The sequence below is a fragment of the Megalopta genalis genome, chromosome 16 (genome assembly GCF_051020955.1).
Source record: "Megalopta genalis isolate 19385.01 chromosome 16, iyMegGena1_principal, whole genome shotgun sequence".
NCBI lineage: Eukaryota > Metazoa > Arthropoda > Insecta > Hymenoptera > Halictidae > Megalopta > Megalopta genalis.
In genome coordinates, this window is record NC_135028.1 from 860081 (window position 1) to 886377 (window position 26297).

A 26297-nucleotide genomic window follows, 5' to 3' on the forward strand; every position below is an offset into this window, starting at 1 on the left:
CAGGCCCATTAACCGGCCGACCGTTCGTTTTTCCTTTCACTTCTTTATAATCGTCGTTATCCTTATTTACATTTAATGGTCGCGGAACGGACCGCTCCGCGACACCGCAAGGATATACTCACCGCTCGGACACCGGAATTCGTCGGGCTGGCATTCCCATCTATCACAGTTTTTCTCGTCGGTGCCGTCGTCGCAGTCGAGGATCTTGTTGCAGACGAGATCCCGCTTTAGACATTGACCGCTCGCGCACTGGAAATTTCCAGGGCAGCCTTGTTCCACGCAATTGAGCTCGTCGGAGCCGTCCGAGCAGTCGTTCTCGGAGTCGCATTTCGCGGACAGCTTGACGCAATAAGCGCCGTCCCTGGACGTTCCGTTCGCGCATTGGAATTGACCCGCGGTGCACTTCGAGAACACGAGGTTCGGCGGCAGGTTCAAGAAGGAGACGTCGATGTGCCCGATGGGCGAGCCGAGGTCCGCGTCGCCGCGTCCTTTCGTAACCCGCGTTACGCCCGCTTCCGGCGCCGGTGAGGTAACAGCCGACCGGTCCGAAACGATCATTGAAGTCTGCGAGCCGGTTTCGTTCGCCTTTGTGTCGTCCGGCTCGGCAATTTTCGCCGAGACAATCGCGGAACGTCCTTCGCCCGATGATTCACCGACCGCCAACGGGGCGGCCGTCGTAAAGTTCGTTAGGCTCGGCCGACGGAAATAGAAGTAGGGCTCGGTGACCGGCTCCGGTTCGTTGATCTCCTCCGACACGGGGATGAAGCTGAGGTATCTCTTCGTGCTGGACTCCAGCGCACCCATTGCGCCGTCAGAGTCCCCTTCGAGGACGTCTTTCGACGACGTCTGATTCGAGCCGCTCGTGGTCTCCGTGATCTTCAGCTTCGATATCGCGGCGTCCTCCTTCGAGACGTACACGGTACTCGCGGCAACCCTTTCGGGTCCTGGGAGCTCCGTCATAGGCAGCACCACAGGATCCGGGACGTCCGTCACCGCGTTCTCCTCTCCGTCGGCTTCCAGATCCAGCTCCTTCTCCTTCTTGTACTTGTACTTGTCGACCACCTTCTTGTCCACGGACTTCTTCTTCAGCTCCAGACTCTTCTCCAGAGGGATCACCCTCAGGTCTTCCTCCGACATTTCTCCCACGTTCAGGTCGGCCAGCACAGCTTTCGGCGTCGTGGTGAACAGCGTTCTGTACACGAACCCGACCGGCGTGTCGTCCTCGAGGATCTCCGTGACCGGTCTTATGTCCTCGCTGAAACTGTTCGCCGTACTCGAAGTGACATTCTCGGTCGAGTTCGCGCGCCCTTCTATCGGGTTGTCCGTTTCGTTCGCCTTCGAGTTGTTCTCGGTGCTCGTCGAGGTTTCCACCGTCGCGTTCTCCTCGTCGGTCTGGTTCACGTTCGGGACGTCTATCTGCGGCTCGATGTCGATCTTCCTACCGCCTAAGTGCTCCACCGCGCTCGTCGCAAGGTCGTTCGTTTTATTGTCGCGTTCCTCCGAATTGCCGATAGAATCCTCGGTTCTGCTGGCGTCGCTCGTTTCGTTCATCGATGTTCGCGCATCGACGTTCGTCTCGTTCGCCTTTTCCGGCTGCATCGTCGAGGTGGTCAGCACCGGCTCGCTCTCCGTGGTCTGCAATTCCTCCGGCAGGATCGGCACCTGGGCCGTGGTCTTCGTCTCCATCGAGCTCGCGTGGGTGGTCGGCACCTGAGTCGTCGTGGCCTCTTCCGAATTAGCGCGAGCCGTCGCGGCGCTCGCTTCCGTTTCGTTGTCTTTCTTGGGAGCCTCTTCGGTCACCGTCGTGCTGTCGATCTTCTCGGTCGTGGACATCTCCTGCTGAATCTCCATCGGCAGTATCGGTATCTGCGTGGTCAATTTCGCGTCCTCGGCGTGTTTCTCCGCGACATTGCCTATCGACGCGACCTCGGTGTCGTTCGCGGAGACCTTCGCCTGAGCGTCGGTCAGCTTCGACGACTTCTCCTCGCTGTTCTCCACCGAATTGATGTTGTTCGCGAGCAGACGCCCGGTCCCCTTGTCCTTGGTGATCTCTCTGTCGTCGTTGATGTCGTTGTACTGATCCTCGACGGCGTTCTCCTCGGGCTTCTCCAAAGTGCTCGTCACATTGCCAGTAATAGATTCTTCAGGATTATTATAGTCAACCTTGGAATTCGAGATCGTCGAAGACTCCGTCACCTCAGGCTTGCCCTCGTGCGCTTTGCCGGTCGTTTCCTTGAACTCCTCCAGCGGCACCACCTTCAGAGCTTCTTCATCTTCCGCGGGAAGATCCGCGTGAACGTGATCGTTGACGGGTTTGTCGACGACATCGTAAGCATGCAAGCCGTTCTGCGTCTCGGTGTCCGTGTCGTTGACGTTGAGGACGTCCGATAAGGTCGACGGCTCTTTCGTCGAGCCCTCTGGATCCCCCGTGTTGTTCACCTTGTTGCTTTCCTCCTCCTCGCCGATCGGCTTGTTGCTTCGCGCTTCGGGGCGCACGTCGTTCGTCGCGTCGGAGTCCTTCGGATCCGACTCGTTTCTCTCGGTGGTGCCGTGCTCCGCCATCGGCTTGTCCGTCACCACGTCCTCCACGTGGCCATCGAAAGGGTTCGGCACGTCCTGCTCGTCCTTGTCCAGTCTGGGCGCCTTCTTCACTTCCTTCTCCCTCTGAACGTCTGGCAGGAACGGCGACATGTCGTCCACGTGCTTCTCGTAGACCACGTCCGACTTCTCGGTGACGATGTGATCGACCAAATTGTCCGGGTAGACGACAGGGTGCAACGGGTGGCTGGTCGAGTGCTCCAAGCTGTCCTCGAAGCGGACCGAGTCCCCGGCAGGGACCACGTTCTCGCTTGGGTGACTCGCGGAGTGATTCGAAACTGCTTTAACCTCTTCCGTGGATGATTCGATGATCTTGTTCTCCGACGTGGTGCTTTCATACAACGATATATTCGCTGGTTTGTTGCTTTGTTCGGGGGTCAGCTGAGGGATGATCGCGTGGGGGTCCTGCACCTCGGGCGATTCCTCTTTCGGTATGATCATAATGTGTTCCTCCGTGTCGTTCTTCAGCGGCTCTATCAGAGGCTCGACGTTCTTACCGAAGTCCTTCGGTAGCTTCGGGAACACGGTTACAGGAATGTGGTCGATCACGTTCATGTCGTGCGGACTCGTTGCGGGCTCCAAGGTGGTGGGCTCGACGGCTTCGGGCACGTTCTGCGACTTCGGTTGCTTCGAAGCGTCATTGTCCACCGTAGAATCCATTTCTGTCGTATTCTCGGAAATGTATGTTGTATTCTCTGCGGGGAGGAGCGTCGTCTCGGATCCCAAATTCGAGACCGTAGTGGACTCTGCTTCAGGGACCACGGATCTAGGCGTCAACATTGAGCTATCTGTCGAAGGTTCTGTGCTCTCTTCGTCGTCCGTTCTCATCGTGGTATACTCAGCGACCTCGTCTCGCAATGTTTTATTCTCGGCCGCAGCTTCGACGTTCACAGTTCCGCGATCTTCTTCCGCAGGACTTGCCGTCATTTTATGTTCACCCTCCACTTCCCTCATTGTCGTATCGATTACCGGCGTAGTCCCTCCTAAATGATCGTCGGAGAACGAACGGCTCAGTGTCTTGTCCTGCTCGTTGTCCGTCGTCAAAGGTATCACCGACAAGGGTGCATTGTCGCTTATCGTTCGCTCGGTAGTCGCTTCTTTGCCGGCGACTTCTTCGATCGCCGACAAGGTTGTGGATTCTGGCTCCATATTCGTGGAACGTTCACCTTCGGGAGTTATGGTCGTAGCCTCTGTCGGAGATTCGGTGGTCGGTGCGTCGGTAATCGGATCAGCTTTGTTGGGCACAGCTTCGATAGATGATTCTGTTTTTGAGAGCTCTTCGACATTGGGAGTTACACCAACGTTGTCTTGTTGGAATTCTACGTTCGTCGAGGTCTCTATCGATGGCACCGTAGTCATTCTAGGGTAGACAGATTCATCGTTCGCAGGTTTCGGCTCGGTGACAGAGTCAGGCTCGAAGAGAGGCGTTGGTTCGGTCGGTGGCTTTGGTTCGGCGGTAGGATTAGGTTCTACAGAAAGCTGTGGATCCACGGTTGCTTCTGGTTCAGCAGCTGGTTCTGCGGTCGGTTCAGGTTGTACAGTTGGCTTCTCTTCCGCAATTGGTTCTGGGTTTGTAGACGGTTCAGGTTCGGCGGAAGGCTCCGGCTTCGTCGAAAGTTCTGGCTCCGTGGACGAGGACTCGGCTCTAGGTTCGGCCGAAGGTTCTGGCTCGGCGGAAGGCTCGGGTTCAGCTGTTGGCTCGGGTTTCGTCGAAGCTCCCGATTCCGTGGTAGATTCTGGTTCTGAGAGCGACACCGGTTCGGTCGAAAGTTCCAGTTTTACCGAAGTGTCGTGTTCTATGGAAAGTTCCGGCTTTGCCGATGGTTCTGGTTCAGCAGATGGCTCGGTTGAAGGTTCTGGTTCAGCAGCTGGTTCTGCCGAAGGCTCTGGTTCAGCAGCTGGTTCAGCCGATGGCTCTGGTTCAGCCGAAGGTTCTGGCTCTGCGGAAGGTTTTGGTTCAGCCGATGGTTCTGGCTCAGCTGCAGGTTCTGGTTCAGCCGAAGGTTCTGGTTCAACAGCTGGCTCGGTTGAAGGCTCTGGTTCAGCAGCGGGTTCAACCGAAGGCACTGGTTCAGCAGCTGGTTCAGCCGAAGGCTCTGGTTCAGCTGAAGGCTCTGGTTCAGCCGAAGGTTCTGGCTCCGCGGAAGGTTTTGGTTCGGCAGCTGGTTCGGCAGCTGGTTCAGCAGCTGGTTCAGCAGCTGGTTCGGCCGAAGGTTCTGGTTCGGCCGAAGGTTCTGGTTCAGCCGAAGGCTCTGGTTCAGCCGAAGGTTCTGGCTCTGCGGAAGGTTTTACTTCAGCAGCTGGTTCGGCAGCTGGTTCAGCCGAAGGTTCCGGCTCCGCAGAAGGCTCTGGTTCAGCCGAAGGCTCTGGTTCGGCAGCTGGTTCGGCCGACGGTTCCGGCTCCGCAGAAGGTTCTGGTTCGGCAGCTGGTTCTGGCTCCGCAGAAGGTTCCGGCTTCTCAGATTCCGTCGTTTCCTCGGTCGGCAAGTGTCCAGAGTGATCGTGCATCCAGTGTACATGGTCAGGTTTGTCCAAATCGTGCGAATGATCGTGCATGTCGTGGTCATGGCCGTGGTTGTTATCGTCTTCGGTGTGCTTGAAATGACCAGATTCGGTGCTCTGCTCGGAATGATCCCAATCGTCGGGTCTTCTCGGCTCGAACAACGTGCCCGGTCCCCTGCTTCTCCCTTGAACGTAGTAGTGAACCACTTCGGTGCTGGTCTCCGGCACCTCGTCGTCCATTTCGACGTTGCTCAGATCGTTCTTGTCCACGCAACGCTTTCCACCGTTGTCCAATGTTTTCCCGGGGTCGCAGGAACACGAGAACACGCCGACGGAGTAGTCGTACTCGCAGTTGTCGGAACAACCATAATTCTCGATCTGGCACTCGTCGACGAGATTGCTGACCGTCAGCCGGTTCAGATGATACTGTCCGAGCATGTTGCCGTTCTTCTGCAGCGACTCCTCGATGGTCCGTTGCGTCTCCTCGACCATCGGTCGCGGCGGATAACTTATTCTAAACTTCACGTGTCCCTGCCGGTTTATGCTGTACACTTTCACTATCGTTCCGTTGTCCCCGGGGCGCAGCATCCTCTTCAGCTGCTCCTCCAGCTCGCCGGACACCTGTCTGTACATTCGAGACTTGTGGTCCTGGAACTCGTCGTTCCAGCGGAACTCGTCGAGCTGCATCAAGCCGTCCAAAGCGCTCGGTACGTTTTTGTACAAGGACTCGTCCGTCGTTTGCCATGGTGGGAAACTCGAGGTAGCTGGCGGCGGACTAGGCGGCGGGTCTTTCATGTATTCTTGGCTGCCGGAGGTTCGGACGTCGCCGAACTGGCGAGAATTGGTCTGCTGCAGGTTCTCCAGTGGTTCCGACGCCTCTTGCGTCAAAATTACGCCAGCTGTAACAGAATCGTCGAAATTTAGTTTTGTGAGAGGAGTGAGCACGAATTTTAACGGGGTTCAGGAAATCGTTATGATACTTTGGACCATTTATATCTTTGGACCATTATAATATCAATTTATGATGTCATTGATATGTATTTTTATTTATAATATGGATTTAAGATATCACTGATATATATTTTTATTTATGATATCAATTCAAGGTATCATCGATACATATTTTTATTCACAATATCAACGACAAAGCGAAACCAGAAAATGGTCCTTACTTGCAGCTAAAATGGCAATGACGACAGCCACCAAAAGAACCAACAGCCCGCAGCCCCAGCAAGCCATCCTTCTCCAATACGAGCTCCTCGATCGTTTGTCCTTGGTGACATACAGTTTCTCACCCCTGTAACACAAGTTTACGCCTAATCATTAAGATCGTCTACGTACACGTCCGTTCACCCTCATCCTGGACCCAAAATAAGCGTATATTGTACAGCACTGTGCTTGTGAATATATATCGGAGTCGTTCCTCAGCGATCAGCCATGGGATTAGGAAAGCTTTCCTAGACGAACAACCACCCATTCTCTAAGACCATTATGTCGTGAACATCTCTCTAGCTGGCTTTCATCTAACGTTCTTGCGGCACGATCGCATTATTGTGTTGCACCCTTTAGTCGCAAGTTCGATCGGGGTTTTGTTGGGGGGCGACGACGACGACGAGATCGGACCGAGCTAACTTGATTTTTAATACCATTTTAATGCTTGTGAGACGAGCAGTGTCCATGTGTGGGGGGGGGGGGCATATGTCAGCTTCGTGACGTGGACGTGTTGTGAACGTTTTTTCATTATCGTTGCCCGAGTATATCTGTTCACCCGTGTATATGGTACAGGGGATGTTCTTTATTCTTCGAGCGAGGAGATGTGCTCTCTCTCTCTCTCAGGCGAAGTTCGGGGGTTCGCGCGGTCCGAAAATAAAGCAAAAAGAAAAACGAGACTCTGCTCTCGGATCGGTCCACGTGTCTCAACGGGTGCACACGTCGCCACGGTGCAATATTACATTTGTCGTGATAGAATAATCGTGAGATGTTTTTTGCATTCCGTCGTCAGACATCAGGCTCAGTCGACCAAAAAAAAAACAAAAAAAAACAAAGACAGTATGTATATTCACAGCAGCAAAAGAAGCAGCGGGTTAGTTTCGCGATCGTGCGCATCCACCGTTCATCGATCGAGCAGCCTCCCTCCGCCCTTTCTTGCTCATCCGCGAAAGCATCCTTCAAAGTACCTGAGGGCTGTCAGCCAGTGGGAATAGTCGACCAGTCCGGCGGCGGGGTCTCTCAGGCTGAGTCCCTCGCGGCCGACGCCGGGGCCCAAATCAAAACGCACTCCAGCCACGGTTGTTTCAACCTCGGCCTCGGGACCCCTGCTAGGTACCGTGACAACAGAAAACACCGTCTAACTCTCTACTGAGCTGGGCAAACGGGGTAATGGTGATTTTTGTTCGATCAGCGCCGATGATGTATGGTGTTTAGGGAACGTCTAGGGGGTGGCTAGCAACGTTGTCGCGCGGAGCTAATTACGGTAAGGTGCACAGATATAGTTATCTAAATCTTTGATTGTTTTTTTTGCCAACGAATCGATCGTGGGAGCAGAAAATGTACGGGGATAAGTGGACGTTAGATTTTGAACTCTCGTCGAAGTTGCCTTTCTTTTTTTTTAACGAAATGGTGTGATCGGTATTAGATCAAGTACGTCTTGAAATTAGGGAATTGGAGGTTCCTGAGGTCGTTTTGATGCAAGTTTTTTCTTAGCGAAAATGCAATTCGAGGCTTTGTTTATGCGTTATTAATGGAGAATAGTGACCAATGAGGAGCGAGCTTGGCTGGCGCCCAACATATATGAAATATACGTGAAATATGTGTGAAAATATATGTGAAATATAGATGAAAATATATGTGAAATATAGATGAAGATATATGTGGAACATATATGAAAATATATATTTAAAAAATATATGAATATATATGAAATATATATGAAAAATATATGAAATGTATATGAAAATATCTGAAAAATATATGAAATATGTATGAAAATATATGAAAAAAAATATATGAAAAAATATATGGAATATACATGGAGATATATGAAAAATATATGGAAAAATCGATAATTTAACCGTTAAGTACCCCATTAAAATGGACTCTGAAACTCCAGAAACGAAACATTCATTTTCACCGAATTTCTAAACGAAAATCAAGTTTTCATTGTAGTATGGAAGGCAGGGCAAGATAATCAAAGCTCATCTAAATTGACAAACAGTTGTGTTAATTAGCGGCATAAAAATTAGGTCCGCGGTTGTGGCTCTAACAGACTACTCAAGGGTTAAGAATACAAATCGGCAATAAAAAGAAAAGTGGTTTCAATGAAATATCACAATGCTACCGTCCCACGTGACACCTCAACGTTAGGATTAAACTGTTATCTCCTTGCACTTACAGAAAGTAACACATTCGTACATCGTGTTTAATTCGTTTTAGTAGCTGCGATCGTGTTTGTTGCCTCTAATACCCGTAGCTCTTCGGTATATTTATTTGCTTGTTAAACAATTAATGTTAATTAATATGCTCCGTACGATGGGGTTCTACATCGATTATACTAATGTTTCTCTAATTGACGCTCAGTTTGTCCACAAAAGTGGACAATTTGGGAAGTAGAGATACGATCGTTCGAGCCTTGCGGTTCGTTTTTATAGTTACAAATTGTCAACAACTATAACAACGAGAAGCAGAACACGAATAATCCTCTTTCCAAATTGTCTATTTTTGTGCACAATCTGAGCGTCAGTTAGGGAGACATTACTATATTGCTCGATCTGCTGTGCTGTCGCGAACAGAGAAACTAGCATCTACTCTCTAACAGTTAGAAGGACTTAAACTTCCGCAAGCTTGCGCAGCGTCGCGCGTCTTCGGCTGTTAAACAGCCTCGAGAATTTCGTTTTGGACGCATCCTATACAGGATGTCTCAAAAATGTCTCGCAATCCGAAAGTATGGGATTCCTGAGGTGATTTGAAGCAACTTTTCCCTCAGCGAAAATGCGATCCGCGGCTTCGTTAACGAGTTATTAACGAAAAACAGTGACCAATCAGAGGCGAGATCATTTGACGCGAGACGGTCGAGCCAATGAGCGGAACTGGGCTCCGTGCACTCGTTGGCTGGGCCGCCGCGCGCCAGCCGAGCTCGCCTCTTATTGGTCCAGTGTTTTTCGTTGATAACTCGTAAACGAAGCCTCGGAGAAAATTTTCGCAAAGGAAAAAGTTGCTTCGAATGACCTCAGGAACCTCCCATTTTCAGATTACGAGACATTTTCGTGACACACATATTGCTATCCTATCGCAAACACTGTCGAAAGTGCGTTTTCCTAAAATCTAAACTAAAAACGAGTCGTTTCTGATTCTAACAAGGCCATAAGCAAGCAAAATCAACCGGGGGACTACGCTAGACTGCTGGACACCTTGCAGAGCAATCTCTAAAAGATTCGTCTGCGTTTTAGCGAGATTTACTCGTCCCGCTGAAACCGTGTTCGAGCGCACGAAACCGCTGAACCCGAGACCGTCGTGTTATGAAACAGTTCGAGGTTGACGCAGAGTTTTATTTCTACCTCGGGTACGCACGCAGCTCGACGAAAGACGGTCATTTTTGCAATAGACGGTCACTCGTGCATTTTCCTACGGAACATTGTGACACGATCGTGTCGTGTCGCAAACCGTTTCCATCGGTGAACGTGTCTCCGTAATAATGTCCGAGGACCTTCGCTCGTTCCGCTTCTATCCACCATTTTCTTTTCCTTTTTTTTTTATTGTATCTCCGACGCCGCGCCGCGGAGCGTAAATTGGATCGTTCGCCGATTCGGAAAAACAGATTCGGACGAGCTTGTCCGGAAAACCTATGGAAATCGTCCGTCGGGATCGGAATACTCGGATAACGAGCGTCGCAAGATTTCTTCGAACGCATTTTTGCGCGTTCAACCGACGAATTTTCTTCGACGATGCGAAAACAGGGTGCTCTCGGGTGTTCACAGTGTTTTCCTGTCAAACACACTTTCATTGTCAAAGCGCGTCTTTACTGCCCGCCGGGCTGGTGAACAATGGACGGTTAATTCGATGTTAAAAGTAACAGCCATAACAACAGGACAGAGAGAAACGAGTAGGCGAAACATCCGATCGTGGTTACAACAGTTCGTATAATCGACCGTCGGTTTTCGTTACCTGATGTACTTCCGATGCTCGTTCACCGGCACGAAGTACTCCTCGTAGGGATCGGCTGGCACCTCGCAGGCCTCCTGGCCTTTCGTTTGATTGTTGCCCGCGTAAGGCCTCATCGAGACCAGCTCCAAGTTCACGGCCTCGATTTGCTCCTTCTTCCCAGAGTCTACGAAATAAAACCGGAAATCGTTCAATCCACGCTCGCCAATGCCGGCACGCGCGAGGGGGTGTAAAAACCGGTTCCCGTTTTTCGGCCTCGAGCCGCGGAGACGGGCCTCGTTCCTTGCATAAATTAATTATCGATCACCCTCCGGTTACCGGACACCAGATTTTAACCCTCGCCCGGTCGGATACCGGCTGGGAAAACCGGTAACGCGACGAAGAGCCGTGCTTTCTTTTTCGCCTAGTTTCCGACACTAATACCAGTTTAGAGCGTGTTCTCTTTTTTTGTATTCCTATTTTACAACGTTTGAGAACCCCTGGGACTAGAATATTAATCGGGAATTTCGCAACGCGTGTTCGAATCTACGCGCAACGGCGAGAGAGTTAAGAAACTTTGCGTATACGGTAATGTCTCTCTAATTCGCGCTCAGATTGTCCACGAAAGTGGACAAGTTTGGGAAGAGAAGATACGATTATTCGAGCCTTGGTGCTCGCTTTTATAGTTACCGATTGTCAACAACTATGAAAACGAGAAGCAAGGCTCGAATAACCGCATCTTCTCCTCCCAAATTGTCTATTTTTCTGCACAATTTGCGTGACAATTAGGGAGAAATTACCGAATTCTCCCTAATTGACGCTCGGATTGTGCAGCAATGTCTCCCTAATTGACGCCGAGATTGCGTAGAAAAAATGGACAATTTTGCAAGAGGGAAGACAGTTGATGAAAATCGGCAACTATCAAAACGAGTTGCGAGGCTCGAATTCGCAAGGCTCCTCTTCCGAAATTGTCCATTTTCGTGGACAATCCGAGCGTCAATTAGGGAGACATTACCGTATTCGTCCGCGAGGGGTGGTTTACGAGAGCGTGCCGAAGCGAAATAGAACAATGCGCTCGTTACTTCATCGCGGATCTATAAAAAGATCGCGCGTAACGTTTCTCAAGCAGAATCCGAGCTCACGAGAATGTTGGTTTTTCGACCTTGTTACGTAATGGGAAATATGTTCCTCGGAAACATTAGAATTCAATTACCGTGCATCACGAACCACGCTTGGAAATACGTATTACCTACTTACGCTTATTTAGCACATTTGCTCGCCGTTAACGTAACCTGTAATTCGCCGATTCGTTTACGGACGTTCGACAGTGTATTAAATTGTAATCGTAACTATCCGCGTCGATGCTCGTCGAACTTCCGCGTTAGGCGAACGACGCGAACGGGTTCGCGCACCTTTTGAAATGCAATAACTTTTTCGAAACTGGACTGAGTGACTTGAACTTCTTTTTTTCAGATGATAGAGGGATATTAACCCTTTGTTGCACCCTTAAAATTTGTTGTATCACGTTCTCGGATAATTTTTATATTAACAAAGACTGAGCGTCAGTTTGGGGGACATTATGGGAGACATTATGGGAGACATTACTGTAATGTTAATATTGAACGATAAGACTTTTAAGTTGTAACGAAATCGATGACAGTCTTGTAATACCTGAGAAACGCTCTATAATATACAGGGTGTCTCAGTTTTCAATGTTCAAAATGTCTCAACATATTCTATGGTATCAAATAAAGTTACGTAAACATAGCTCGAGGGTTAATAGATTTATTACAAATCATTTAGTTGAGTTTTAAAGAAGTTACAGTAACGTCTCCCTTACTGACGCTCAGATTGTCCACTAAAATGGACAATTTGGGAAGAGAAGACACGATTATTCGAGTCTTGCAGCTCCTCCTTTTTAAAATCGTTGACAATTTGTTACTATAAGAATAAACTGTAAAGCTCGAATAATCGCGTCTTCTCTTCCCAAATTGTCCATTTCTGTGGACAATCTGAGCGTCAATTGGAGAGACATTACTGTATTACATTTTAGAAGCTGTGTTACCGGCATTTTTGGGGGCCGCTGTAATTAGGGCGCGTGTGCAGCGAACGAAATGAGAAATGTTCTCGTCGGAGACGATTAGGCGATCGTTGTTACGGTCGCGAATGTATTTATTTTTTAAGGTTGACCATCGTCGCGCCGGAGGGCCGTCCGTACACTTTCTGCGTTTCACCGACCTCGAACGACTTTTTCTCGGCGGTCTGGTGGTGGTAGTAATTAACGATCGAAAGTTCGGCTCTTCCCGATCATATCTGGTAAAATCGTGCGATCGGCGTGGATTTCAGCAACGGCTGTTATTTCTACACGTTCCGCTTGGCTTTCGAATCGTATGCGCATTCAAACGTGTCCTTCCCATTCAGCCGCCGCGCGGCTTTGCATCGCGCCACCAAATCTACTGCTCATCCGTTAAGCCTGTTCCAATTACCGTGCCGCGCTCGGGAAAAATCTGAACGATCATTTTCCGCGCGATAATCCCCCGCGAAAATTATTAGATAATTTGACCGCGGCGACGATCTGTCGGCGTGAGGCCACCCTAATTAAATGCAGAGCTGGGTGAAATGGTATCTTAATTGGCAAATTGTGAACAGATATTTTATCGTAGGCCATGCGCGTATTTTTGCAAGTAAAATATAAATATTTTATTCGCGCTGCAATTACTCGCGAACTATAAAATGCGTAAAGAGAGCATGTCAATGAATTTTTGTGCCACTTGCAGATATATTCGCGGTCAGATGTTGTTCCAAAACTGGCCGTCGATTAAACGACTTTGCGTAAAAATGCCGAAGCAACGTATAGAAAGTCCGCGCGTACCGGGTGATTTTCAACTTTGATAGCCGTTTACAATAATTTCAAGCCATATGACATAAGAATTCTATGCATCGACACTGACGAAACTCTCTCCGATATTAGAGGTATAACTTTCTAATACTTTTAGTTTCTACTCTTTCTCATTTGTTCGAAAATCGCGCGTTGCTACAACAAAATCGTAGAGCAATCGCGTGTATCCAGCTTTATTGTTAGAAACAATGACGATATACGAATCGGTAATTATTCTCTGAACTTTGGACTCCGCATCGACCTAAATAAATTTTGAATATGTTGTACTGTGAGTAAATTAGATCAACGGTATGCGACACTAGCTTCCGATTTGCGAAAAATTAAAAAAATAGTCTTTTCAACAACTATAAAAACGAGCTCGAAAGAAACGCCTGTCGCAGAGGCACGGACAGAATTCGCGATAATTTTCAAAACCGTGTAAAAATCGAATTGTTTATACAACGTATATATTAAACATACATATATACATATTAAAAAATTATTAAGATCGGAGCGGAAATCTCTGAGAAATCAGTCTAAATAACTCGTAGAAAATAGAAGCGGGAGAAAATAATTGAACCTGTTTCGCGCCTAATCAGCGAAGCGACGCGATAGTTAACGGAAGACATTAACATGCAAACAGCGGCGTCTTCGCCAGTATTCTCTTTTTTCCGGTGCAGCGTATACATTATTTATCGAATGTAAATGAACGCGGAGGCTTACGCAATTCGATACGATCATTTGTCCGAGTCAGTCGGAAACGACGAGACAGAAAGTCCCAGCTCCGTTCGGTCGCAGTTTTACACGTTTTACATCACGCAGCAACCAGCAGCAACCTCGCGGTCTTTCTCCAGCACGAAGGAAATAGTATCGTGGTGGAGGAAAGCTGCGATAAATGCGACGACGCGACGCCGCGATGACTTTTTTTGCCCCCGAAGAATTTTCTCGGCGAACGTTCCGGCGACCGGGTCTCTCTCTTTCTCTCTCTCTATTACGTAAAACGTAAGATTTTTTTGCCGGCCGATTTGTACATTACATCGGTCAAAGAATTTCTGGAAACTCGTTATGAAATGGAACGATAATAGGCCCGTTTAACGTTCGCGTCGCTCATGCCTTATTAGGTGCACCCATGTTTCGTTATGCTTCGAAAAATCTCCGAGCCATGTCCTAACCCTCTTCTCTGGCAGCTCCCTGGAACTGCGAAGTCACGCGCCGATTGATATCGACGTTTTCGAACGTCGTTTCGCGTTTAACCACAATGTTGTAAAAGTATCCTGCCCTCGGTTGTTGCTTTCCTGTTCACATTTCACGCGTGTTCGGTAAACTCGCTTTATTTCTTCTTCTTCTTTTCTTTCTTTTTGCTATTTTTCTAAATTGTAAATTCGTTCGTTCACGCTTCGATCGTACGTATGCGGACAAGAAACGGAATGCCTCACGAAGTTGTAACGTTTTTACAACTCTTTCGACGATACTGGTGTCGGTTAAATCGTTTGGGGTTTTTTTTTATAGAGACGATAAGGTTTATTGACACTGTATCGCTGTTTCTAACGGCGATCTTAATGTTGAGGAACAACAAAGTATTGACGAAACTGTTGCAAAAATGTTGGACAGGGCTTGAATGTTACTGTTAACATTTGATGTAATGGTGATATTCTTTTTTTAGATTGAACTTTTCTGTTAGTCAACTATTTAAGTCAATTAATCTAATTGTAAGTCGATTAAGGGATTCCTGAGGTCATTTGAAGCAACTTTTTCCTTTACAAAAATTTTCTCCGAGGCATCCTTAACGAGTTATTAATGAAAAACAATGACCAATGAGAGGCGAGCTCGGCTGGCGCGAGGCGACCGAGCCAATGAGCGGAACTGGGCTTCGCGCGCTGCTTGGCTGTGCCGCCTCGCATCAGCCGTACTCGATTCTTATTGGTCGCTGTTTTTCGTTGATAACTCGTTAACGGTGCCTCGGAGAACATTTTTGTAAAGGAAGAAGCTGCTTCAAATGATCCGAGGAACCCACCATTTCGAGATTGCGAAACATTTTTGGGACACCCTGTATATATAGTTGTTCGTTATTTTGCCCAACTTTTTATCCTGTTTCCAGTATTCTTAAATAATGCTAAGTAAATTGAAAAATTGCATAAACTTGTAAATGTTCTTTCAAAATTGTTATCAATCAAGTGCAAAATAACTGTTGGAATGGAATTATTCTAAATAGATAAATAGATATTACTCTATTATTACATAATATTATTATATCATTGATCTTAATCTATTATTATAATATTATTTTTTATATTACATTTACGCCAAAATCAAACGCTTGCAATTTAAAATAGCAGAAAGATTAAAACAATTAAGAAACGTTGACGTATCACTTTTTATCCACAGAAAGTACACTAAAAGAAAGAACTTTCTTCCTCGCAATTAATGAAACAGATTTCTATTTTGCACAGAAATCCACACAGTCCAATCACAACCGCGAATTAAAACGTCAATCTAAAATTCAACTAGAAACAGAAAAAGAAATGCAAAAGTTACAAATTCCGTAAACAATTTGCAGTTAGATTACAGTTAAATTCAAGCCCTGTTTATCAGTTATCAGTTACACGATTCGTCATCGTTCGCCATATAACGTTTGAATAAATCGAGTCTTACCGTTCATCTGAACGCTCGTCACGCTATTGTTAAGGAAACTGGCGTCATTGTTGTTCCCGTTCCCGTGTACCCCGTTCATCTTCGGCTCGACGACGGTCTTGTCGTTGCTCTCGGGCAGGTCGATTTTCGTTTCCGTCTTGTAATGCGGATCCGGACTGGTCCTTCCGGTGGCCGATCGTTGGTGGCCATTTTCCACCGGGCCGCTGTCCGACGCGGACTTATTGTGGTCCTGGTCCAAGGTCACTTGCTGAGGCTGATTGCCGCCATCCACCTTCGGCTCGGTAGTGGAGTCCTCTTCGCTGGCGAACGCCGGATTGTCCATACCATCGGCCATCGACATCTTACGATTGCGTCGCCGGAAGCTGCTGGGCCCTCACCTGAGAATGCTGGCCCGCGATGGACTCTCATGCGTCTCGATTCTGCAACGAAAGCAACACGATTCCGATTAGGCTCGATTCTGCAACGCTAGCAACGCGATTCGATTGGATTCGATCCGGCTACTTTTTATTTAAAGGCAGCCCCGAGTGACTTACATATTTATGGAATTATTTTTTATATTTACGAATTATAGTATAATTTAATTAAATTGAGATCTGAATTAAGAATTACATTGTAATTGAATTGAATTGAGATCCGAATTACGAATTACATTGTAATTGAATTGAATTGAGATCCGAATTACGAATTACATTGTAATTGAATTCAATTGAAATCCGAATTACGAATTACATGCAATTTAATTGAATTGAGATCCGAATTATGAATTACATTGTAATTTAATCGAATTGAGATTCGAATTACGAATTGCAACGTGATTGATTTACAATGCGATTGAATTACGTTGACATGACAATCTTCGCGTTCATTTATGACGAAGATCGAAAGCATATATTTTTCGAGGCTCGCGTAGTTTCACTTTTTCCCAGATTGTTCGGTTGCGAAACTAATAATTTGCAGAAATTCGAGAATACAAATTTTCGTCGTCTGAAACACAGCGATCAAATACATTCGGAATATCATTCCGAAGTTTCTGTTTCGTTGCCGATTGGCTAAGTTCTCGGTGACCGATTTCGCCGGTGTGTAATTTATCGTTGGTGAAACTTGACGTAAGGCGATCTTTGCTTTTTTTTCCTCTCTCTCTGTCTCTATAAAGCGTATCGTCCGCGCTACGATCTGGAAATTCAGGGCGTAATCGATGAACGAGTTTCTCGAACGGGTGCAGATGCCACCGTTAAAATAACGCACAACAATTCCCGTTTCGCAGGATTTCGTTAACTTCTGAACACGCTGACAGTTTCATCGAAATCCGTCAACGTTGCTGATTAATGATTTTTTAGCGAATCCTGGTCACCGATTACCATTAATTCGATTATTTTCTTGTTCATTAATCACCGTTACCGGGCTACTTAGTAATCGTTGATCATTATTCACGAACGTGATTTTCCGTTGGCTTTAATCGTTAATCATTAATCACGAATCATTGATCAAATTAGATTTCTCGCAACTCGGAAGCAAGAATAACGGGGAAACTGTGTACGTACACGGATATTAAGTAAGATCGATTTAAAAAATCGGGTAGCTTTAATTAACAAATTAATCATTAATGATGCATTTAGCAAACAAGTTTCTAAAATTGATCGAATCATTCGGAGCACTAACAGATGATTTCCATGGCTGCGCATCGCACAGTTCTGTTACAGAATAGGGTCGCTAAAAATAACTTTATTTTCAGCGTATTACACGAATTGCGCTCCTTAAAGGCACGCCAACTAACCTCAAACTCGAATACGTTCGAATACCCGAATATCGTTTTCGCGTGCGACGATTTAAAATCGCTGAGAAACAGCAAAATATTTATACCAGGAGTGATTTTCAATTACATTATAGTCGCATTGTCATTTGTAACTCAGATTTCCATTCTATTCAAAATTCCAGTGTAATTGCAATTGGTCAATTCAATCCAATTGGAGCACAATTTCGAATTGAAATTACGAATTGAAATATAATAAATTTCGGCTCGTTTTTATAGTTGACGATTATCAATAATTATCTCCTCTTTCTAAATTGTCCATTTTTGTGCGCAATCTCGGTGCGAATTAGGGAGACATTTCTGCACAATCCGAGCGTCAATTAGGGAGACATTTCTGCACAATTCGAGCGTCAATTAGGGAGAATTCAGTGGACAATTTTGGATTACTCGAGCCTCGCAGCTCGTTTTAATAGTTGTTAACAATTCGTAACTATAAAAATGAACCGCAAGGATCGAATACTCGCATCTCCTCTTCTTTCAAGCTGAATAAATTGTCCATTACTGTGCACAATTCAAGCGTCAATTAGAGAGACATTACTGTAGTCGCAGCAACGTCGATGTAAGAAACGATAAATCATTTTGCAAACATTATGCACCCAAGTCTCGTGCATTCGTTCATTCATTAGAGGCCAATGGCCAAATACTAATATCAAATATCTCAAAAGTATGCAATTTCTCTGAGCCAATGTTCTTCGTTGATTTGAACAATCGATAGCAGCACCCACGAGTTACAGAATAATATTCTCCGGTCTTCGCGTCTGTTTGCCTAAACCAATCCCCTCCGCCGACCGCTCCGTTTCTTGCGAAACTGCCGCCGCCCTCTTAGAAGTCGCCGTTTTTGTTGCTCGATTTTGTCGAAACGTCGCGCGAGTAAAAAGACCAACGGGCAAGAAACGAGGCGGGATAAGCCGGAGAAGCTCGGATCTAAAAAGCCGACCTCGGAGCAACCGTTGTCTCCCGTTGTCTCTGTTTTTATTAGGCTCGGCCGGGAATCAATTCGGTTATCTAACCTCGCCGGCAATTGACCGCCGGAACGAGTGGCCTCTTTGAATTCGTAACGACGCCCCGGTCGCATTTATACCGACTTTATGCGCGAAAGAAAACGAAATCGAGGTCACGGCTTCGAACTTTCGGGGACGACGATCGCGTCTCGTCCTCGAAGACTCGCCACGCTCGTCCCGTTTCGCTGGCACGGCTACGTTTAGCCGATTAATTAAGATTAATGTCGCGATTATTTATTTCACCGCCACACTTTCTGCTTTAACGCGCCGAGCCCCGCGGCGGCCGAACATGGGCGACACTAATTTTTGACCAATTCCGAAGGTTTATTTCCATTGTAATTTATTCGAACAAGCTGAATTTGATTAGGACGTTTCGCATGCGAAAGAGTTCTAACGTCGATCACTATGATAAATCTTAACTTTCTAGTTTCTATTTGATTTTGGGTGCCCCAAAATTATGGTATCTCCGGGAAATGTGGGGTTCCTGAGATTATTCGAAGTATCTTCTCGTCGGAATATTCTCTCCAAACGAATCTCGTTTGCCAGCAGCGTTCTTCTAAAAGTTTCATCCGCGATTCGCGATAGCCGTGGCGACGGGTGGAAAGCCGGTCTTCTCTAAGCAAACACGTCGGCGGATCGCGCGCGAGCGACGACGACGATCACGAAGCATCGTCTCGCGAATCGGCGGGAAGATAACTTTCTACGTAGACTCGCGCTTACGTAAAGGATCCTCCGAAAGAGGGTCTTCTCTCTCGCCGGAAGACCTTCGCCGTCCCGTTTAAAAAGAGAAGGAGAGTGAGAGAGAGAAAGAAAAATAAAAGAACACACGAAAGAAGAAAAAAAACGAAAAGAGAAGCGGTCGAAGAAATTTAAAAAGCTGCCGTGTTTCGATATCGAAAGTAAAAAGGAAACCGGCCGGCAATAATAGCCGTGCGGAATGAGTCAACCGGCTCGCGGTATCTAGCGGTAATCGTTCCTCACGACTTCCGAGACACCCTGTAGGCTACGGTCAGACGGGCGAGCGTGTTCGCGCGTGTACGTGTAAACGTTGCAGGCATATACTGCACCGAAAGCGGTTGACCCTGAGAGAGCCGGGCACAAAGGACTGATTCACCCCGGGGCCAGGAGGAGAGTGAGGTCCTCAGGAGGGAAGGAGCCTTCTTCTCGGCGTGTTCACCCGGGTCGGCTTCGCAGGATCCGTTTCTGCCTTCTGCGCCGTATGACATAATCCGCCGGGCAAACGACGCGCCAGAACTTTTACAGTAATGTCTCTCTAATCGACCCTCGGATTGTCCAGAAAAATGGACAATTTTGGAAGAGAAGATACGATTGTTCGAGTCGCAAGTCGTTCGAATAATCCTATCTCCTCCTCCCAAATTGTCCATTTCTGTGTACAGTAATGTCTTCCTTACTGACGCTCAGATTTTCCACTAAATTTGACGATTTGGGAAGAAGAGATACGATTGTTCGAGCCTTGCGGCTCGTTGTTATAATTATGGACAATTTATAACGAATAATTTGTGCGCAATCTGGGCGTCAATTAGAGAGACATTACTGTACAACCCGAGCGTCGGTAAGGGAGACATTACTGTACACTTCGCTTCGCCGGTTTTTCCGCGATTACCATCCGCCAACCGGCCGTCCACGATCGATGGTTTTAAATAACCCTTCAACCAATCTTCTCGCCGTCGATTCAACGACCGGTCCAGAAATTACGCGATCAAAGCCGCGGCGAATTCAACTCGGTTTTCCGAGCCGAATGTAAACGATCTCCGATCGCTTTCTACGGCGATTTCTTTCGCGTGTGGCAGGAAAACGTATTCCGACGCCACGCTGGGAATGTAAATATCACTCTTTTAATTAAGCAAATGATTTTACTTTCACGAGAACGCTGATTCTTTTGCTCGCTGAAATGCCTAGCGCAATTCTTTTCAATCGTCGCTCGGCTTTTGACAGCAAAAGATAGACAATTTGGGAAGAGAATTTTGTACAGCGAAGCGAAAATTTTTTTTCGAAGAAAAAATTTCCGAAAAGAAATCGGCGCATCCGTGTCTCAATAATAATCCAAGGAAAACTATTCGCGTCGAATCGAAAGCAGCAGTCGTTATTGCCGATTGTTCGGCGCGGCGTCCGCCGCGTCTAATCCCGATAGGAAAAATCAAATTATATAATCCTCGGCGAGCGTGTACGGGTCGGGGTCTTATGCGAGCGAATCCGTGCGAGCCGGGGCACACGCACGCGAAGAAACCGAGCGCGGCGCGGCGGGGCCCGTTTGTTGGCGCGAGCGCGCGCTGCCGGGCCCGTTGTTGGCGCGCTGCTGCAACGTCGAGGATCTCGACGAAGGAAACCGACTTAGGGTCTCCGCGGCGAGCGCACGATTATCCTCCGGCCAGAAAAGGCTCCGCAGTCGTCGTGGTCGTCGTCGTCGTCGTTAAAGGACATTCTGCAACCGCGTTCGCCCGTAATTTACGAGGTTCACCTCCTGATAACGTTTCGCTCCGGCGAGCCCGAAGACTTTCACCTTGATCGTAATCGACAGGAAATGTTGCGCAACTTTTCAGCATTATCTATGCATACCAGGCATTTGGTAGAAACCGAAATTCAGCACGCTCTATTAGCAAACACCGTTGCTCCGCGCCGCCGCCGCATAGATCGTTCGTTATTTCGCGCACGTCGATCGCTCGCTCGCTCGCGCGAAATCGCACACATCGCGGGGGGTTCTGGCCGCTCATGCGTGGACGGAATTTTCGAGTCCGACGTGTGCTGGCTTTTCTAGGAATCCGCGAACGGAGCCTGGCGAACGAGTCCGCCGAGCAAACGAAATCTTCCAATGGAACATGCAACGAGCCCGAGCAGCTGCGCGAACTCTCGTGCCGCTGCAACATTGCATTACGAATCATTGCCTTTCGACTTGCGGGTCGAGTGTGTGTGAAATCATCCCATTCGAATCGTCGTCTACAATCAGCGATAATTGCCGGGATCGCGCAGGCACCTGCGCAACGCGCCGGAGGTGTGCTACTGGTTTTCATGCAACGAGATTACACCCTGGAACGCGTGGAAGTTCGCCCCCCCCCCCGTAGTCAACGATTAAATTTGTTTCGTTTCATCGTTAATGAATTTCTTGAATTAGATTTCCTTCGCATGGATTTCTGCGGAATTCGAAAGCTTCGATTACGTAGGCTGGTAATGAGTGTCTTTTTAAAAGTTTGTAGAACATTTTATGTACAGTAAATTTTCTGTAATCGACGCTCTGATACAGTAATTACACAGTACAGTAATTTCTCCCTAATTCGCGCTCGGATCGCGCACAGAAATTGAGCATTTGGGAAGAGGGGATTATTCGATTATTATTTTTATTGTTATTTCTTATTATATACATTTATATTATATTATATATTTTTATTGTATATTTATTATTATTATTCGATTATATTTTCGAGCCTTGCGTCTCGTTTTTATAATAAAACGATATAATAAATCTCGTTACAGTCTCGTTAACAATAAATCTCGTTTATAATAAAAATGTGTAAGCGAAATTTCAAGCAATGAAAATGATTGAAGAATTTAGGGACACCTATGTGTTATTTTTAGCCCACTGAAATTCTTGACCAGTTGGCTGTTGCAATTTCATTGAAAATTTAACGATGTGTCTATTATAACACAGAAGGGCGAATGAAGATATCGCATCCGGAAATACAGAAAAAAATCAGTTAAGAAGAGACCGATGCTCGATCAATTAACATTTTATCGAATTATGAAGCCCCGCCGGTGCGTAGGGTGTCGAAAAGCCACCCCTGGAAGAACGGAAGACGTTCGCGTGAATCGCGCATCAATCGGCCACGATTCTGCAAAGGGTGCCAATAATCCGGCCTTCCTTGGAAACACTGCGGGGTGCTAGTTGATGCGGAAATGCCGGGAAGTCTGTACAAATGTCGATCGATACGGAATTTCCGAACTTTGAGAACGTATATTATATATATAATGCGACAAGAAACCAGAATTTTATTCAAACTGAAGAGAACGGAATAACATTTCACATTAAACAGATTATTACTGGAAATCTCCATCACGTGTCAAACTCGTCAAGGTATGGCAACGCGTTGAAACTCGATAACTGTGCAAATCACCTATTAATTAAACTTTCTAGGCTGGAATTAAAACGTTGAGAAACATGGTTCTCTTTCTTTCATTCCGTTTGCCATTCTAACTCATTTTAATCTCTGTAGAAACTGTTCCGATATTCACACAATTATTCATATAATTCATATAATTGCTCCGACATAACATCGTTTAATAAACGAGGGTATGTGAAAAAAAACGCCGTAAAAAATTACCCCGTTTTAAAAGGCGCGCGCCCGATTTTGCGAGTAACTGTACTCGAAGATCCACAGCCGACAGAGAAAAAAAATACGAATGCAGAGCGATTCGCCGAGAACTGTGCGACAGTTCCGAATAAATACAGGGCGTCCCAAAAATGTCTCGCAATCCAGAAATGGCGGGTTCCTCGGATCATTTGAAGCAGCCAACCAGCGCGCGAAGCCCAGTTCCGCTCATTGGCTCGGTCGCCTCGCGCCATCCGAGCTCGCCTCTCATTGGTCACTGTTTTTCGTTAATAACTCGTTAACGGTGCCTCGGACAACATTTTTGTAAAGGAAAAAGTTGCTTCGAATGACTCGAGGAACCCGCCACTTTCGGATCGCGAGACATTTTTGGGACACCCTGTATACGATAAACCGAATGTTTAACGAGACATTCCATTCCTCGGGCCGGCGAGCGATTGCCGAAAGAGCAGAGAAGTGGTCGCCAGTTCCGCAAATAGCGCGATCGATCCCGTAAGTTCGGCGGCGGAGGCGAGTTTCGAAGGGCGGTCGCGGGTCGAAGCGGAGAGAAAAGGAAACGAGCCGCGGTATTACTCTCGTTACAAATTGCCGAGATCGTATCGGTCCCTCCTCGGCATAGGTGATACGCGGGGACCGACCAGTCCGGCTTGTTTTCCCGGCCGGTCTTACGGACCTTCGGAAACGGTTGAACGTTACAAGTGTCCTCAAGAGACGGGGCCCGCTCCGCCTCCGGAGACGTGTCCGCGCCACCGAGAAGCTCCACACTCGTGTGCGCACGCCAGCGCACAAAAGGCAGATCGTGTAATTGCGTGCGAAACGGTCGTAGAACGCTCGGAAATCAGGAACGTTATTGTGGGCGGCCCGTCGCCGCAGGAAAAGGTGGATACCTTCTCCCGAGCGTCTCACGAACCCCTACAACGTCTCGCCTAATGGTCGCTCTACAGCTCGCTGGGCTTTGTCTAATAATACCGACGCGGGTATGGATTCACCGGTAAGATAATACCGTCTTCTCGAATGACCAAGATTCCGAGCCGAGGAACGCGCCGCGCCGCTGAGTTGCATTTATTTCAGCGACTTCGGAAGATATGGCTCGCCGCCCCTTCGCCCCGCCGGATTCGCGCGTACCTTTTCGATGGAAATCGATGGATTTCTAGGGTAAATAAAAAGGGCCGCTCGGATGGCTCTTTCGAGAAAGAAAGAACCACCGCGGAGACTTTCAACAACATTGCTCTGACATTTGAGGAATTCTCGAGAGCATAGTTGCACAATAAGCGCATCGACGAGCGTCACAAACCGTGCGTTGCATCTCGGTGTGCAATTAATGCGTGAGCAAACAATCGGAATGCGCAAACACTCCGCGATTTCACCGGCGCCTAAAAGTTGCTCCGCGACGCCGGCGGCTGCGAAAAGTATTCGAATTCCGCGGCGCGCTAAACCCGGCCCCGGCACATACATATATATATATATATTTCCACACTTTCACCGTGGCCCGATCTTTCTTCCGATCGATCAAAGATCGTCGTCGTTTTTTGCCTTCGTCCGTAGAAAAGAAACGGCCGCGCGATCGCGGTCAATCTTACCGACGCCGGTGCGCGCAACTTCTGTCCGCGCCGTGTTTTGCGGGTTTGTCCGAGAGAGCCAACGATCGGCTTCGTTTTCGAGTTTCTATCGCAAAAAAGGGGCGGTACACAGCCGCAGCAACAATGTCAGCGGCCAATAAGGAACCGGTGGAACTGCTTTTTGGCCCCGTGGCTGTTCGGTCTTTGTCGCCGCGAGGTGACACAAAGCTGCTGTCTTCGTGCTGTCCACGATTGTTCGCTCGTCGAACCGAATGTTACGAGCGACGGAAAAGAACACAGAGGGGTGAAAGACGAAGCGAGGAGTTTTGTTGGATTATGTGTGAAAAACGACGCGCCGCTGTTTGGCAGAGACAGAGAGGCATATTTCGACGTTGCAATGCAGAAGTGAACCTTTGGTCGATGCTCTTACGAAACAGGCAAAATTACGTTTTATTATATATTATATAATATTATTATATAATATTTATTTATTATATAATTATTATTATATAATATTTATTTATTATATAATTATTATTATATATTATATAATATTATAATATTTTATATTATAATTACTATGTTATATATTATATATTATAATTATAATATTATATATATATAATTTTATATTTATTATTTTATATTTATTTTATTGTACACTATAATGTATATTATTACATACACATTACAATATTTGAAGTAATCGAATTTTTACATATTTTATATATACAGTAATGTCTCTCTAATTGACTAATTTTTCCACAAAAATGGACAATTTAAGGAGAGGAGATACGATTATTTACGAGCCTCGCGGTTTACTTTTATAGTTATAAATTGTCCAGAATTATAAAAACGAGGCCCGCAAGGCTCGAACAATCGTATCTCCTCTTCCCAACTTGTCCATTTTAGTGGACAATCCGAGCGTCAGTAAGGGAGACATTATTGTACATCAAAGAGAAGATAATTGAAAGGAAAGAAGTTTTTGAAACAATTAAAATAATGACTAGACCTTTAATCAATGGCTCGCGTCTTTAATCACTTTGTCGTCCTATTGCAAGCTAGATACCCAAACTAAAGCTATCGAATAATCTATAAAAACTTGCACATTACGCGATACAAGACTTCAAAAACATTTCCTCTAATAATTGAAATTATCGACGGAAAAACTACTCGCCTCTTCGACGGAAAAAAATGCCAATTTTGCGCAAAGATCCGACAGCGAAAGATTGCACTTTTCGTTTTCCTCGCATCGTCTTTTATCACCGATTTTCGTACAATAGAGAAGAATGGAAATGGCCGTTGAACGGTTAATTACCGGCTCCCGCGTCGGTCAGCTTTGTTTGGCAACGATCGCCGCATAACGGACGTTCAATTAAAAGCTTCGGCCGCGGCTCGAAAAATATCTTGCTCATTGTTCCCTCCCCCCTCCCCCCCGGTTTCCCGGATTATGCACAACGGGGTGGCGCGGCCGTATTACCGGGTGCTGCATGAAATTGAACGGTTACACTTGTAATTAAGCATACAATAGTTTGTAACCGTTCGTTCGCGTTCGAGAGGAGCCGCGCCGCGGCTGACAATGGCCGTAATTACGGGATCCGCGGGAATTTTTTTCTTCTGTGTTTGCGATTCCGAACGATCGCGAATCTTCGGGGGATAAGTGGCTCGACAACAAGCCGCCGGACAACTTAAAGTTGAACGAACGTGCCGACGACGACGACGACGACGATTGTATTTTCAAAGAGAGGTCGTTCATCCTTCGCGCGATCTATCGGCGCGATTGCTCTTTTTTAACGAGCCGCCGCCGCCGCCAGATTACAA

The 26297-nt window shown here is 46.9% G+C and overlaps 1 protein-coding gene across 3 annotated transcripts in view; it reads right to left on the minus strand.

The window, feature by feature from the left end:
• The window catches only part of LOC117224632 (uncharacterized), a 65991-nt gene that overhangs the window by 3368 nt on the left and 36326 nt on the right, over positions 1–26297 (minus strand). Inside the window, exons 2-6 of one of the 3 annotated variants that reach the window (XM_076526898.1) lie at positions 15767–16185; positions 10261–10423; positions 7278–7415; positions 6273–6397; positions 123–5999 (exon numbers count right to left, since the gene is read on the minus strand). In XM_076526898.1, coding sequence (XP_076383013.1) covers positions 123–5999; positions 6273–6397; positions 7278–7415; positions 10261–10423; positions 15767–16106 — 6643 coding nt within the window. In that variant the 5' untranslated portion in view covers positions 16107–16185. Of the gene's footprint in view, positions 1–122; positions 6000–6272; positions 6398–7277; positions 7419–10260; positions 10424–15766; positions 16186–26297 lie in introns of all 3 variants that reach the window. The other 2 variants (XM_076526897.1, XM_076526899.1) reach the window with 2 other exon arrangements.